Source organism: Molossus molossus, unplaced genomic scaffold, assembly GCF_014108415.1.
Source record: "Molossus molossus isolate mMolMol1 unplaced genomic scaffold, mMolMol1.p scaffold_m16_p_12, whole genome shotgun sequence".
NCBI classification, from domain to species: domain Eukaryota; kingdom Metazoa; phylum Chordata; class Mammalia; order Chiroptera; family Molossidae; genus Molossus; species Molossus molossus.
Genome location: NW_023425347.1, coordinates 31,485,676 through 31,500,433, shown reverse-complemented (window position 1 = coordinate 31,500,433; position 14,758 = coordinate 31,485,676). Strand labels below are relative to the sequence as shown.

Sequence of the window (14,758 nt, the reverse complement as noted above, 5' to 3'; positions counted from 1 at the left end):
CAAGGCTGGTACAATATTTGCAAATCAATAAATGTGATACACCACATAAACAAAATGAAAGATAAAAATCATATGATCATATCAATAGACGCTGAAAAAGCATTCGACAAAATCCAGCACCCATTTCTGATAAAAATGCTCAGCAATCTGGGAATAGAGGGATCATATCTCAACATAATAAAGGCCATATATGAAAGACCTATAGACAACATCATACTCAGTGGGCAAAAATTAAAAGCATTTCCCTTAAAAACAGCAACAAGGCAAGGATACCCACTTTGCCACTGTTATTTAACATAGTACTGGAAGTCTTAGCCACAGCAATCAGACAGGAGGAAAAAATAAATGGGATCCAAATGGGAAAGGAGGAAGTGAAACTGTCATAATTCACAGATGACATGATACTATAGGTAGAAAACCCCAAAGTTTCCATCAAAAATTTACTAGACTTAATAAATGAATTTGGCAAAGTAGCAGGCTACAAAATTAACATCAAGAAATCGATGGCGTTCTTATACACCAATGATGAACTCACAGAAAGAGAAACTAAAAAAAGAATCCCATTTACCATCACAGCAAAAAAACTAAGATACCTAGGAATAAACTTAACCAAAGAAATAAAGGACCTATTCGCAGAAAACTACAGGTCATTGAAAAAAGAAACAGAGGAAGATATATAAAAGTGGAAGCACTTACCTTGTTCATGGATTGGAAGAATTAACATAATTAAAATGTCCATACTACCCAAAGCAATCTATAGATTCAATGCAATCCCCATCAAAATACTAACGACATATTTCACAGAACTAGAACAAATACTTCAAAAGTTCATATGGAACCAAAAAAGACCCCGAATAGCCCCAGCAATCTTGAAAAAGAAGAACAAAGTTGGAGGGATCACATTACCAGATTTCAGCTTACACTACAAAGCCACTGTAATCAAAGCAGTCTGGTACTGGCACAAGAACAGACATAGACCAGTGGAACAGAACTGAAAACCTGGAAATGGACCCAAGGCATTATGTTCAATTAATATTTGACAAAGGTGGCAAGAGCATACAGTGGAGTAAAGACAGCCTCTTTAATAAATGGAGTTGGGAAAATTGGACAGCTACATGCAAAAAAAATGAAACTAGACCATCAACTTACACCATACACAAGAATAAACTCAAAATGGATAAAATACTTTTTTTTTTTTTTTTAAAAAGATATATATTTTGACCATATTCCTTGCTGTTTACAGCAGGAGGGTTGATCTGAGACAACCTAGTAGGCCATTGCCAAAGGTGTCTTTCTATTCTCCCTCTCCCATCCTCTATTAGAATATAACATTGTTCTTTATAGTATCTCATTTACTACTGTATTTCCAGCATCCAAAAATAGTGCCTAGCACAAAATAGAAGTCAGTAGATATTTGTTGAATTAAAGAATGAATTAATTAATATTTTATCTGAGATGATATAATGGAAATTCACAAGAAAATATCTTTACTGCCATTTTCTCAAGCCTAATATATAGCCATTCTTGAGTATAATTAGGGTTAAGTTCTGAACTCAAACTCAGGTCCTTTAGAGTTCTAGCTTCTCTTTTATTGATATTTCCTCAAGAAATTAATAATATCTTTTGGTCTTTATTTCACCATTTGTAGATGATTTATTACTCTCTTAATGGAAATCATTTCTACTTTTTCTAAATTAAAGAGCTTTCAAGAGAAAAAATTTAAAAAGTAAGAAGTACATTGGAATTAATGTTATAATCAAGCAATCAAAATACTTAGGTATAAATATAATTTTATTATAATGATTCTATCAGTGAGTACAAACAAGACAAATAGATTATCATATTTTAAAAGGTAAAGATGAAGAGTTTCATGAAAAATTACATTTTGGCCCTGGCCGATTTGGCTCAGTAGTTAGACCGTTGGCCCATGGACCAATGAGTCATGGGTTTGATTCTGGTCAATGGCACATATCTCAGTTGCGGTTCCTTCTCGGCCCTGGTTGGGTCATGGGGGAGGCAACCAGGGATGTTTTGCTCTTTCCCTCTCTCTGTCTCTTTCCCTCCCTCCCACTCTATCTTATGATAAATCGAAAAATATCCTTGGGTGAGGTTTTTTTTTTTAATTACATTTTGGCTCAGCTGGTGTGGTTCAGTGGTTGAGTGTGTCAAGCTGTGCATCAAGAGGTCACTGATTCAATTCCAGGTCAGGGCACATGTCCAGGTTGTGGGCTTGATGCCCGCACAGGAGGCAGCCAATCCGTGTTTCTCTCTCATCAGTGTTTCTTTTTCTCTCTCCTTCTTCCTTCCTCTCTCTTTAAAAATCAATAAAAACATATTTAAATATTTTAAGTTACATTTTTCATAGTATATAAATGTTTACCTGTGTTTTTCCCCCTCTTCCCTTTAGAGCCATTTTAAGCGCCAGATCTAGTTATTTTGCTGCAATGCTGAGTGGATGTTGGGCGGAAAGCTCTCAAGAGTACATTACTCTTCAAGGGTAAGCATGATTTTTACAAGGCAGTTTGACAGCAAATGATTGCAAATAATACTGTTTATGAATCTGATGTCCGTGTTAAGTTCAGTGGAATATTTCTCATGTGGTAGAATTCAGCGAAGTACATTTTCTGAAAACACGCGGAAGTAGGGAACATTTAGTAGTAATAGAGATCACGTATTAGTCTTCTCAGACTCCGGTAACAAAGTACCACAGACTGGGTGGCTTAAACAACAAACATTTATTTCCTCACAGCTCTGCAAGTTCAAAGTGCCAACAAGGTTGGTATCTAACGAGAGGGCTTACCTTGGGTCCTTGGGTTGCAGAGAGCTGCTTAAGACTGTGTGTTCAAATGGCCTTTTCTCAGTGCATGGGTTTGGGGTGGGGGAGATGAAAGGAAGGTGAGGGAGAGAGAGAGTGCTTTGGTGTTTCTTATAAGGACACTAATCTCATTAAATCAGGAAGGGTCCCACCCTTATTACCTCATTTAGCCTTAGAAGCCCTATCTCTAAATATAGCCATACTAGGGAGTTAGTGTTCAGTATGTGAATTTGGGTGGGTGGGGAACACAAATATTCAGTCTATAACAGGTAGTTTCTTTTTCTATATATTATTATTTTTTTTTATTAAAGAATAATTTGGATAGGTATGGATTTCAGTGATCTATGATAGTATAATGGTGAATCTACACAATTTGTGGCATTTTTTAAAAACTGCTGAGGTAGTTATTAAGAGATGAACTGCTTCCTTACATGGAACAATTTTTGGTTACAGATGATAACTGCAAGATTCTTTTTTTTTTTTTCAATCCTTACCTGAGGATACTTTTCCATTTATCTTCAGATAGAGTGGGAGGGAGAGATAGAGAGAGAGAGAAACATTGATGTGAGAGAGACACATCAATTGGCTGCCTCCTGCACAACCCCAACCAGGGCTGGAGACCGTACCTCAACCGAGGTACGTGCCCTTGACAGGAATCGAACCTGTGGCTCATTGGTCCGCTGGCCAGTGCTCCAAACCCTAAGCCAAATCAAGCAGGGCGATAACTGCAAGATTCTATAGTGTACAGTATGGAAGAGGGCTTTCTCAGGAGGAAAATTGCCTGGAAGTTCTGAGGAAGCTTCTCAGTTCTGCATCATTTTCACCACAGATGTTTTATTGATGAGGTCAGTTTTGGCCAGAGGCTTCGGTGTAGAATGGTGATACTGGCAATTCCATAACAGTGGATACATGGAAAGTATTGATAAATTCTTACTGACCACTTATTTGTCACACAGGCCTATAATCTTGAGCCTTCTAGGTTATAACAATCTAGTTCCCTTTACTAACTAAAAGTACCTTTTGACTACTTTCACTCTCTACCTCCTGCTTCTGGCAACCAGGTCATTTCCGAATGTGGAAGATTTTATATGCCCCAAATGCCTCTCATTTTATAATTTCTATAAAACATAGAATTTTGAAACATTTGTAAGAATATTTAATGTGTGCCCTGGCCGGTTTGGCTCAGCGGTTGGAGTGTCAGCCTGCGGACCAGAGAGTCCCAGGTTTGGTTCCCACTAGGGGACCATACCAAAAAAAAAAAAGAATATTTAATGTGTTTTTATTTTATTTACATAATAGAAATGAAACACATATAAAAAAGAATCCAAGCCATTTTTTTTTTTTTATTCCAGGGTTACATTTGAATTATACTACACAATTTCAATACACATATCCCAGTATATTTTGAAGCCTAACTTTTGGTTATAGTTTCAGCAACTGCCACTATTAGTGACTTCAGTTATGTATTCGTGGAATCACATATATGCCTTTATTACAGTGTATCTTTTTTTTTAAGAAAAAAGAAGACTAGACACTAATGAAATAGTAATAAAGAAAAATAATGTAGGATGTAAATCTCTTTATATAATATCACCAAGTTTTTACTTGATATTACTAGTAAAATTTGTCCCCCTCATGCATAAAATATTTATACATGGAAAGTTTGTTTTTCTTTTATTTTTTTAGTTTTCCACTAATATTGTATCAAAATATAACATGAATTGCTTTGGTGATGTTAAAAAAAAGTAACATTTGGATGAGTACCCTTTTACATGCTGATGTGATGCTTCCTGATTAAATGAATCGCTTAATAAAGCCAATTAGATCTTTATTTTATTAATTAATTAATTTTTTGTTACAGATGTTTTTCATTTTTCCCCCACTAATTCCCCCCCAATTAGATCTTAAAAAAAAAAGTAATGCTTGCATTTAACTAACCCTGTTATCTTTCCATCTGACCATTTTATTCATTTATTTAAATACACATTTTGAGATATCATCATATAGCATTAATAGTATTCTTAGGCATGCAACTAATAACATAATATATGTATCTATTATTAAATGATAGTTAACATCCATCACCACCCATAATTACAATTTTTTTCTTGTGATGAGAACTTTTAAGATCTATTCTCAGCAATTTTCAAATATATAATACAGTATTGATAACTATAGTCACCATGCCATACATTACATCCTATGGATTTATTTATCTTATAACTATAAGTTTGTACCTTTTGACCACCTTTAGCTATTTTGCCCACCCCTATATTCCCTTCCTCTGGCAATCAGGTAGTTTCTGATTATAGAAGATTTTAAACACCAAGCTAAAAAGTTTATTATGTTGTGGGTAAAAGGAATGTGTAGATAAATGAATTGGTGACATTTTAACATCACTGTTGAAAAACAACCTGAAAGATACATGTATCCTGCTGATAAAATCCTTTATGATTAGTTTAACATATCTCTTGAATATAAGAAGAATAGTGCTAGCGGAGGCCAGAGTCTCTCTCTGTGTGACATCCTACGGATAATCACTGTGGTGTAGTTTTGTCCTGGGACTGTTTCAGATGTTTTAGACATAATTCTTTTTTTTTTTATCCTCACCTGAGGATATTTTTCCATTTTTTGTACAGATAGAGTGGGAGAGAGAGAGAGGAAGGGAGAGAGAGAGAGAAACGTCGACGCGAAGGGACACATCGAGTGGCTGCCACCCGCACAACCAACCAGGGCCGGGGACAAACTGCAACCGAAGCACGTGCCCTTAGCGGAAACCGAACCCGGGTCTCTCGGGACCGCAGGCCGACGCTCTAACCGCTGAGCCAAACTGGCCAGGGCCAGACATAACTCTTAAAAACAATCTATTCTCATTAGAACTGAATTCAATAAAAATGTAAGTGGAGAGAAAACACTAGTTTGACTCAGAATACAACTTTTTGACATTCATTAAATCATATGATTCTGTGTATTAAGATAAAGGTCAAAATAAGTATCTGATTATACATCAGAGAAATGCAGATTAAAACCACAATGTGATATCACCTCATACCTGTCAAAATGGCTATCATCAATAAATCAAAAAAGTGTGGAGAAAAGGGAACCCTTGTGCACCGCTAGTGGGAATGCAGATACTGGTGTAGCCACTGTGGAAAACAGTATGGAGTTTCCTCAGAAAATTAAAAATGGCCCTGGCCAGTTTGGCTCAGCGGTTAGAGCATTGGCTTGCGGTCCAGAGAGACCTGGGTTCAGTTCCCGCTAAGGGCACATACCTCGGTTGCAGTTTGTCCCCGGCCCTGGTTGGTTGTGCGGGTGGCAGCCACTCGATGTGTCCCGTTCACGTCGATGTTTCTCTCTCTCTCTTCCTCTTTCTCCCTCCCACTCTGTCTGAACAAAAAAATGGAAAAATGTCCTCAGGTGAGGATAAAAAAAAAAAATTAAAAATGGAACTGCCTTATGACACAGTGACTCCACTTCGGGGTGTATATTTGCAGAAACCCAAAACACGAATTCAAAAGAATATATGCACCTTTATGTTCATTGCAGCATTTTTTACAATAGCCAAGATATGGCAGCATCCCAAGCTCCCATCAATAGATGAGTGGATAGAAAAGCAATGGTACATATATACAATAGAATATTACTCAGCCATAAAAAAGAATGAAATCTGGAGACTTCCGGTCAAGATGGTGGCGTAGGTCAACGCAGTATCACGCCCTCCCACAACCACATCAAAGTTACAACTAAACTAAAGAACAACCATCACTCAAAACTGCCTGAAGTGGCCCTGGCCGGTTTGGCTCAACGGTTGGAACGTTCGCCTGCGGTCCAGAGAGACCCGGGTTCGGTTCCCGCTAAGGGCATGTACCTCGGTTGCAGTTTGTCCCCGGCCCTGGTTGGTCGTGCGGGTGGCAGCCACTCGATGTGTCCCTTTCACATCTATGTTTCTCTCTCTCTCTCTCTCTCTCCCTCCCACTCTATCTGTACAAAAAATGGAAAAAATGTCCTCAGGTGAGGATAAAAAAAAACAAAAATAAAAAACTGCCTGAAATCAAGCTGAATGGAAGTCCTACAACTACGGAATTAAAGCACCAGCCACATCGAGACTCGTAGGAGGGGCGGAGGCGGATGGGCTGGTCCCACACCCACGTGTGGTGGATAAAAATCAGGAGGACACCTCGGCTGGGAAGGTCCTCCCTGAGGACTAAGAGGTCCCCATCCCACACCAGGTGCCCCGCTCGGGGTCCCAGTTCCAGGAAGAGAAGTCCCCATAACTTCTGGCTGGAAAATCCAGCGGGAACCGAGGCTCAGGGAGGCTGAGGCAGCTGGAGCCCCAGGCAGCTCCTTAAAGGGCCCGCGCACAGACTTATTGGACTCACTCTCTCTAAGCTTAGAGGGGAGACAGCTTGAGGGGCACCAGAGACATACAGGGAAGAACTGAGCTGTTTGGCATTGGAGCGAGGGCTGGAGAGGGGACTTTCTCCTGGACAGATGTCCTGTCAGAGGCCTTTGTTCCTTTGGTGAGCCCGTCCCTGGGGCGACAGATAGTCCCCATACCTGGGACTCCAGCAACCTGGCTCATACCGATAGCCCCACCTTGGTGATTCCCTGAGGCCCTGCCCCACCCAACTTTGAGGCCCACCCAAGCTGTTGCCAGTTGCTTTACCATAGGATTGGCCTGTCTTGGATCCTGCTTCAGGTTTTCCTAAATTCTTCAAACAGGCAGCATCTGGTCTCAGATAGCCCCACACCTCTGATTAAGTAATACACAAAAACAAACACAGGGAGGCAGCCAAAATGAGGAGACAAAGAAACAGGTCCCAAATGAAAGAACAGAACAAAACTCTAGGAAAAAACTAAGTGAAATGGAGATAAACAACCTAACAGATATTGAGTTCAAAATACTACTTATAAGGATGCTCAATGAACTTAGTGAGAACCTCAGTGAACTTAGTGAGGGCCTCAAGAGATAAAAAAGGACCAGTCCGAAATGATGGATGCACAGTCAGAAACTAAGGAGGCATTAACTGAAATAAAGAATAATTTACTCAGATTCAATAGTACAGTAGGTAAATCCAAGAAGCAAACCATTGATTTGGAATATAAGGAAGCAAAATACGCCCAATCAGAACAGCAAAAAGAAAAAAGAATCCAAAAAAATGAGGATAGTGTAAGGAGCCTCTGGGACAACTTCAAGCATGCCAACATTTGTATCTTGGGGGTGCCAGAAGGAGAAGAGAGAGAACAAGAAATTGAAAACCTGTTTGAAACAATAATGGCAGAAAACTTTCCTGACTTGGTGAAGGAAATAGACATAAAAGTCCAGGAAGCACAGAGAGTCCCAAACAAGATGAATTCCAAGAGGCCCACACCAAGACACATCATAATCAAAATGCAAAAGGTTCAAGACAAAGATAGAATCTTAAAAGCGGCAAGAGAAAAGCAGTTAGTTACCTACAAGGGAGTTCCCATTAGGCTGTCAGCTGATTTCTCAAAAGAAACTTTGCAGGCCAGAAGGGAGTGGCAAGAAATATTCATAGTGATGAAAAGCAAGAACCTACAACCAAGATTACTCTATCCTGCAAAGCTGTCATTTAGAATCGATAGCCATATAGAGAGTTTCCCAGACAAGAAAAAGTTAAAGGAGTTCATCACCACCAAACCATTATTATATGAAATATTGAAGGGTCTTTTTGAAGAAAAAGATAAAATATATGAACAAACAAAATGGCAATGAATACATATCTATCAACAATGGAATCTACAAACAAAATGAACAGGAAGAACAGAAACACTCTCATAGAGACAGAGAACATTTTGTTGGTTGCCAGATGGGAGGGGAGTTGGGGGAATGGGTGAAAATGGTGAAGGGATTAAAAAGAACAAATTCATTGCTAGACTGACAAACCTCAAAGGGAAAGGGGTTGGGGGGTGGGAAGAAATAAACCAAAGAACTTATATGCATAACCAATGGACACAGACAGTAGTGTGGGAAAAGGCAGGAGGGAGGAGGGAGTGGGGAGGAGGGGGGGTCAATGGGGGAAAAATGAGGAACATCTTTAATACATTCAACAATAAAGATTAAAAACAAACAAACAAACAAACAAATAAATAAAAAGAATGAAATCTTAAGCATTTGTGACAGCATAGGTGGACCTAGAGGGTTTTATGCTATGTGAAAGAAGTCAGAGAAAGTCAAAGACCATATGATTTCACTTATATGTGGAATTTAAAGAACAATATAAATGAACAAACAAAAAAGAAACAGACTTATAGATACAGAGAACAGTCTGATTGTTGACAAGAGTGGAGGGGTGTTTGGGGGATTGAGTGAAAAAGGTGAAGGGATTAAGTACAAATTGGTAGTTACAAATAGTCACGGGGATGTAAAGTACAGCATAGGGAATATAGTCAATAATATTGTAATAACTGTGTATGGTGCTAGGTGGGTTGCTGTACACCTGAAACATATTAGATAATATTGAATGTAAACTGTGATTGAAAAATAAAATTTAAGAAAAATTTTGCTGGAGGTAAAAAATGGTGACATTATATGCTATCTAGGTATAAATGTAGGTATTAATATAAATATATTAATTATTGTTTAAAAGAGTTGAAGTCTTATTTATCACAATAAACATTTTTTAAAATTCTCAAAAAAAAAAAAAAATGCTTATGGGACCTTATCCTACAGATGAGGAAAGTAATTTTACAGAAAGCACGTCTAATTTTTTCTAGAAGAAATCAGTTCCTTGTACATTTAGTGACAATTTTTATTACCCGATACCTTTGTTTCTGTCTTCAAATAGATTCTGTCCTCAGCAGTAATAATACCTTACAATAGCACCATATGTTTTCTAGGCTTCTTTCACATTTACTATGCCCTTTACTTTTTAGAATCAGACTGTGAGAGAGCCGGTCTATTCACATATTATAGATGAATAAAAACAAGATCAGATAAGTTAAATGTGTTTATGGGGTCACTGGGTAAATAAGTGCTTATGCTAAACATAAATTACATGTTTTAATTCAGAGTCCATTCCATCACAGTCACTGAAGAAATGAGAAGTTTCCTATTGGCATGTGTTCTTGAGCTAGCTAAGCAGTTTAAATCAGCGACTTTCAAACTTTATCTCACAGGACCCTAAAGATCCTGGTAGGTATGTTAGGGAACACGGGTATGGGATTGGGATCTGAGGGGGAAGGCCTTTTGGAAAGGGGTACCTCTTTGAGCGAAGCTGCACTACCTTTATCTGCTTTATATTGTTCAAGATGATTTCTGAGTTTAGCAATAGGAATAAAGGCAATCTTTAATCAACCCTCATGAGCCATCAGATTAAACATTCAAAACACACAGGCTTTTAAAAATGAAGTCTAACCCTGGCCAGTTTGCCTCAGTGGTTGGAGCCTGAGGACCAATGAGTTGCGGGTTCAATTCCGGTCAAGGGCACGTACCTCGGTTTCGGTTCGGTCCCCAGCCCAGGTCGGGGTGGTGCAGGAGGCAGCCAGTTGATGTGTCTCTCTCACATCGATGTTTCTCTTTCTATCGCCCTCCTTCCCACTCTGTCTGAAGGTAAATGGAAAAAGATTCTAGGATGAGGATTTAAAAAAATAAATAAATAAAAATGAAGTCTATTTATTAAGAGATCAGTAAACAAAAGTTAGTTGAATCAACTATGGATCTATTTCCTCATCTGTAATTTCTCATCTTTGATCATAATGGAGGTAATGGATAAATATCTCCTCTTATAATGTGGCTTGACTAATAGCTTGTTCAAGGGAAAGCTTAATAGAAGAAACCAAATTTGTTTCTAGTGTCATCCAAATAAGTAGACTGTACCTTGCAGTAGTGCCACCAATGACCAGGCTCACTCCTTTTACAGTATTTTCCCTTCACCTCTGTTGTGATAAGCAAGGCTCTGCTCCTTACTGGTTCATCTTACTCAGAGCTGCTTTATCAGCAATGGGGGCTCACTCCTAACTGACTTTCACTTCTAATGCTAGTACATTGGAAATGAGATACATTTCTTTTATCTTGCTTGATAAAGCAAGGTTTTCTAACACTAAAATGAAAAAAAGAATGTATCTCCTTACAGATACTGGGTTTTATCTACAGCCTGTATTATTATTATTATTACACAAAATGTTTTTCTTTTTTCTCTAGTATCACATATCAAATTAACTGTCTCAAATTACTACCTAAACTGTTCTTGGTATCAAGGTATATAAAGCCATAGGAAGACTAAAGAGGATTTAGGAATTTTACTTTTTTTAAAAAAAAAAAATCACCAATCAGAAAGAATATATGTACTCCCATGTTCATAGCAGCACTATTTACAATCACTAAGATCTGGAAACAACCCAAGTGTCCATCAGTAGATGAATGGATAAAAAAGCTGGTACATGTACACAATGGAATACTATGCAGCTGTACGAAAGAAAGATCTCTTGTCCTTTGAGATGACATGGACAGACCTGGAAAGTATTATCCTAAGTGAAACAAGCCAAGCAGAGAAAGACAAATATCACATGATCTCACTTATTTGTGGAATATAATGAACATAACAGTCTGAGGAACAGGGTAGACCCAGAGACGTGGACGAAGGGTACAAACTGACAATTCTCAGAAGAGGAGGTGGTGGGGGGAGATAAACCACAGAACTTTTATGCATATACGCATAACTGATGGACATAGACAACATAGCTGAGGACGGGGCAGGGAGGGATGGGGAGGAGGGTATCAATGGAAAAAAAAGGAGAAACATCTGTAACAAAAATAAATTAATAAAAATAAATAAATAAAAAATCACATCTTTTATGAATTTTTATACTGTAACAAAGTAATCTACAAAACAAATTATGTTTTTATATTAACTTATATTGTAAACCTAGGTAGATGTTTCGGTGGATAGTGTGGTGTAGGAGAAAGATAATGGATTTTGGTGGTTTTTTTTTTTTGTTTTTTTTTTTTATCCTCACCCGAGGATATTTTTCCATTTTTTGTACAGATAGAGTGGGAGAGAGAGGAAGAGAGAGAGAGAGAAACTTCAATGTGAAAGGGACACATCGAGTGGCTGCCACCCACACGACCAACCAGGGCCGGGGACAAACTGCAACCGAGGTACATGCCCTTAGCGGGAACCGAACCCGGGTCTCTCCAGACCGCAGGCCCACTCTCTAACCGCTGAGCCAAACCGGCCAGGGCGGATTTTGGTGTTTTTATAGGCACTCTTACCTCTAGACCTAACTTTTTATATGACATTAGGAGCATTACTTACCTTCTTGAGCTTCCTGATGTTGTTGAAAAAAATTAAATATGATACAGCAAGAAAAGAACCTGGCATAGTGTTTGGTACATAGTATGTAGTACTCAATATTTGTCTTACTTTTTTCTTTCCATAAATTAGATTGTTCTCATTTTCTGGAGAGAAATGGGTTCAGGTAAGAGTCATTACCAATACCAGGATAGCAATGCCTGCTTTGCTTGGTCAACAGCGTCTTTTGGAACTATGCCAGTGTTACATGTCTGCAGGATGTTTGCAATAGATTAGAATGAAATGCTGTCTGTCCTCACAGGAAAGAACCACAGTGTTTTTAATGAGTTGGTAGTTCAAAGACATAATGCATGTAATATTTTTCAAGTGGGACAGCCTTCAGTAAATTGAGATAGGAATAGTAGAGTCCTACAATCCTAGTCCTACCCATGCCCCAGATTTGGGAGGTAGGAAGGTATAGTTGGAAGAAGTTCTCCTGTTCTGATGGAAGAAGGGAGAAATTTTCCACTTCCTATACTGGAAATTGAACCACAGTCAATATTTCTGTAAAGAAACCCCACATATTTCCATTTTATATAAATAGACAACTTCCAGTGGTGGCTTGGAGCTTTGAAGCATGAAATTGGATTTTCTTATCTCCCTTGGAAGATTTCTTGGGATTGCTCTGAACCTTTAGTATGATCTTTTGAAATATAAATCAGATCATATTTCTCTTCTGACTAAAATCTTCAGTGCCTTCTCATCACAATTTGAATTAAATCTAAATCTTTACCATAACCCACCAGACCCTATATGATCTAACCCCTGGGCTTTCCCCTGACTGTTCCACTTAAAGTAGCTACGGCCAAACTCTCCAGTTACTCTGTTGTATTATCTTCATGGCACTTTTCACTAATAAAGTTATCTTTATATATTTGTTTACATATTTATTGTCCATGTCCTCCCTGTAGAATGCAAGCTTCTTGTATCCTCAAGGTTTAGATTAGAGTCTGTCATTTAATACATATTGAATATGAACAAATGAATGAATGAATAAATGAATGAATGAAGAGTCAATGAGTCTCTGTTACTTTAACATACACATATAGGGACCTGGAACTTTAGGAAGCACAGAGATTTTAGTAGACTAGGTGTGTTTGCTTTCTGGTCTTAGAGTTCTATCCTCTCATACATCTTTCTTTTTTCTAACTCTGAGTATATGTAATGTTTTTATCTCATGCAAGCTTATATTCTGCTTATGTTTAAATGGAAATAATGCTCTAACTCTTTCTGTTTAAACTGTGGGCAATTGGAGTAATTTGTTCTTCTGAGTCAGTTGATCATGTCTTTATAAACATTTTTAATAAAAATACATATTACTTGCAACACAATACTGAGAATGCAGTTTAGTAAAACATCTGTCAAGATAGCAGGAAAATGGTTTCTTGCCTCTTTTTTTTTTTTTTCTTTATTGATTTTAGAGAGAGAGGAAGGGACTGGGAGAAACAGAAACATCAATGAGAGAGAACATTGATTGGTCGCCTCCTGCATGCCCCTTACTGGGGATTTGACCCACAACCTGGGCATGTACCCTGACCAGGACTCAAACTGGTGACCTTTTTGGTCTGGGTCGATGCTCAACCACTGAGCCACACCAGCCGGGCTTCTTACTTCATTTAAAGCTATCATATATACTGATATGCAGGCTCAAATGTCTAGATTTTGCTATTTATGTTAATAAAACTACTTTTGTTTTTATTTAGTCATTGTTATTTTTTGCTTAAATATGTCAAATTTTAAAAGAAACGATTCTTTCAACATAAATGGCCAATTCTCATTAACATTGACAAGAATGGCTCTTGATATTTGAGGAAAAGTGTATGGAATAGTATACATTTTAGTTATTGTGCTAGTGTTTTAGAATAACAGACTATGGACAATATGTCATAATTACTCTTGTCATGTCCATAGTATATAAATGAGAATATTTAGAGATTGACTTTTTTTCTAAGTATTAAAGATTGGAGTTTTCAATCAATAGAAACCAGTACTTACCCACAATAAGGACCAGTTTATATTTGTAAAATTAATTGAAAAGTATTTATATATTTTTAATTCAGTGTGTTCCTCTGAAGGTTTGGGAAGGTGTTATAAATGCCCTGATAAGCCATTCATTTAAATATTCATAAAACATTTATTAAGTATGTGTTATTTAAGGCCATAGATCAAAGCAAACGCCTTTCTGAATACTGCCCTGCAGGACTTCATTTCTTGTCTTCTTGCCTTCCTCCTTTTGTTCCTTTAGCAGATATTTAGGTCCTATTCTTAACAAACTATGGGGGTCTTATCAACATTACCCCACTCTGATTACACTGCATAGCTCCAGTATTATGTGGGAAATAGACAAATCTTCTCATTCTGGGATATTGAATCAGTGCTCACATTCTGCTGCTACTACAGATGCAAGGATAATTAGGATACAAACACTCCCCTCACAGAACTCAGTCTAGAACAGCGGTTCTCAGCCTGTGGGTCGCCTAAGACCATCAGAAAACATATTTCCGATGGTCATAGGAACCGAGACACCGCTCCTCTATCCGTCTCCAGGCAGGTCTGCCCACATGCAGATATGTCCACATACAACATGAGGAACTGTATTAAAGGGTTGCGGCATTAGGAAAGTTGAGAA

The 14,758-nt window shown here is 38.0% G+C and overlaps 1 protein-coding gene across 5 annotated transcripts in view; it reads left to right on the top strand.

Annotated features, from left to right (window-relative positions):
* BTBD8 (BTB domain containing 8) overlaps positions 1–14,758 on the top strand; it is a 106,552-nt gene that overhangs the window by 56,442 nt on the left and 35,352 nt on the right. For 3 of the 5 annotated variants that reach the window (XM_036256328.1, XM_036256326.1, XM_036256325.1), the window contains exon 5: positions 2,408–2,497. In XM_036256328.1, the coding sequence (XP_036112221.1) occupies positions 2,408–2,497 (90 nt within the window). Of the gene's footprint in view, positions 1–1,635; positions 1,727–2,407; positions 2,498–12,248; positions 12,257–14,758 lie in introns of those variants that run through there. The other 2 variants (XM_036256327.1, XM_036256329.1) reach the window with 2 other exon arrangements.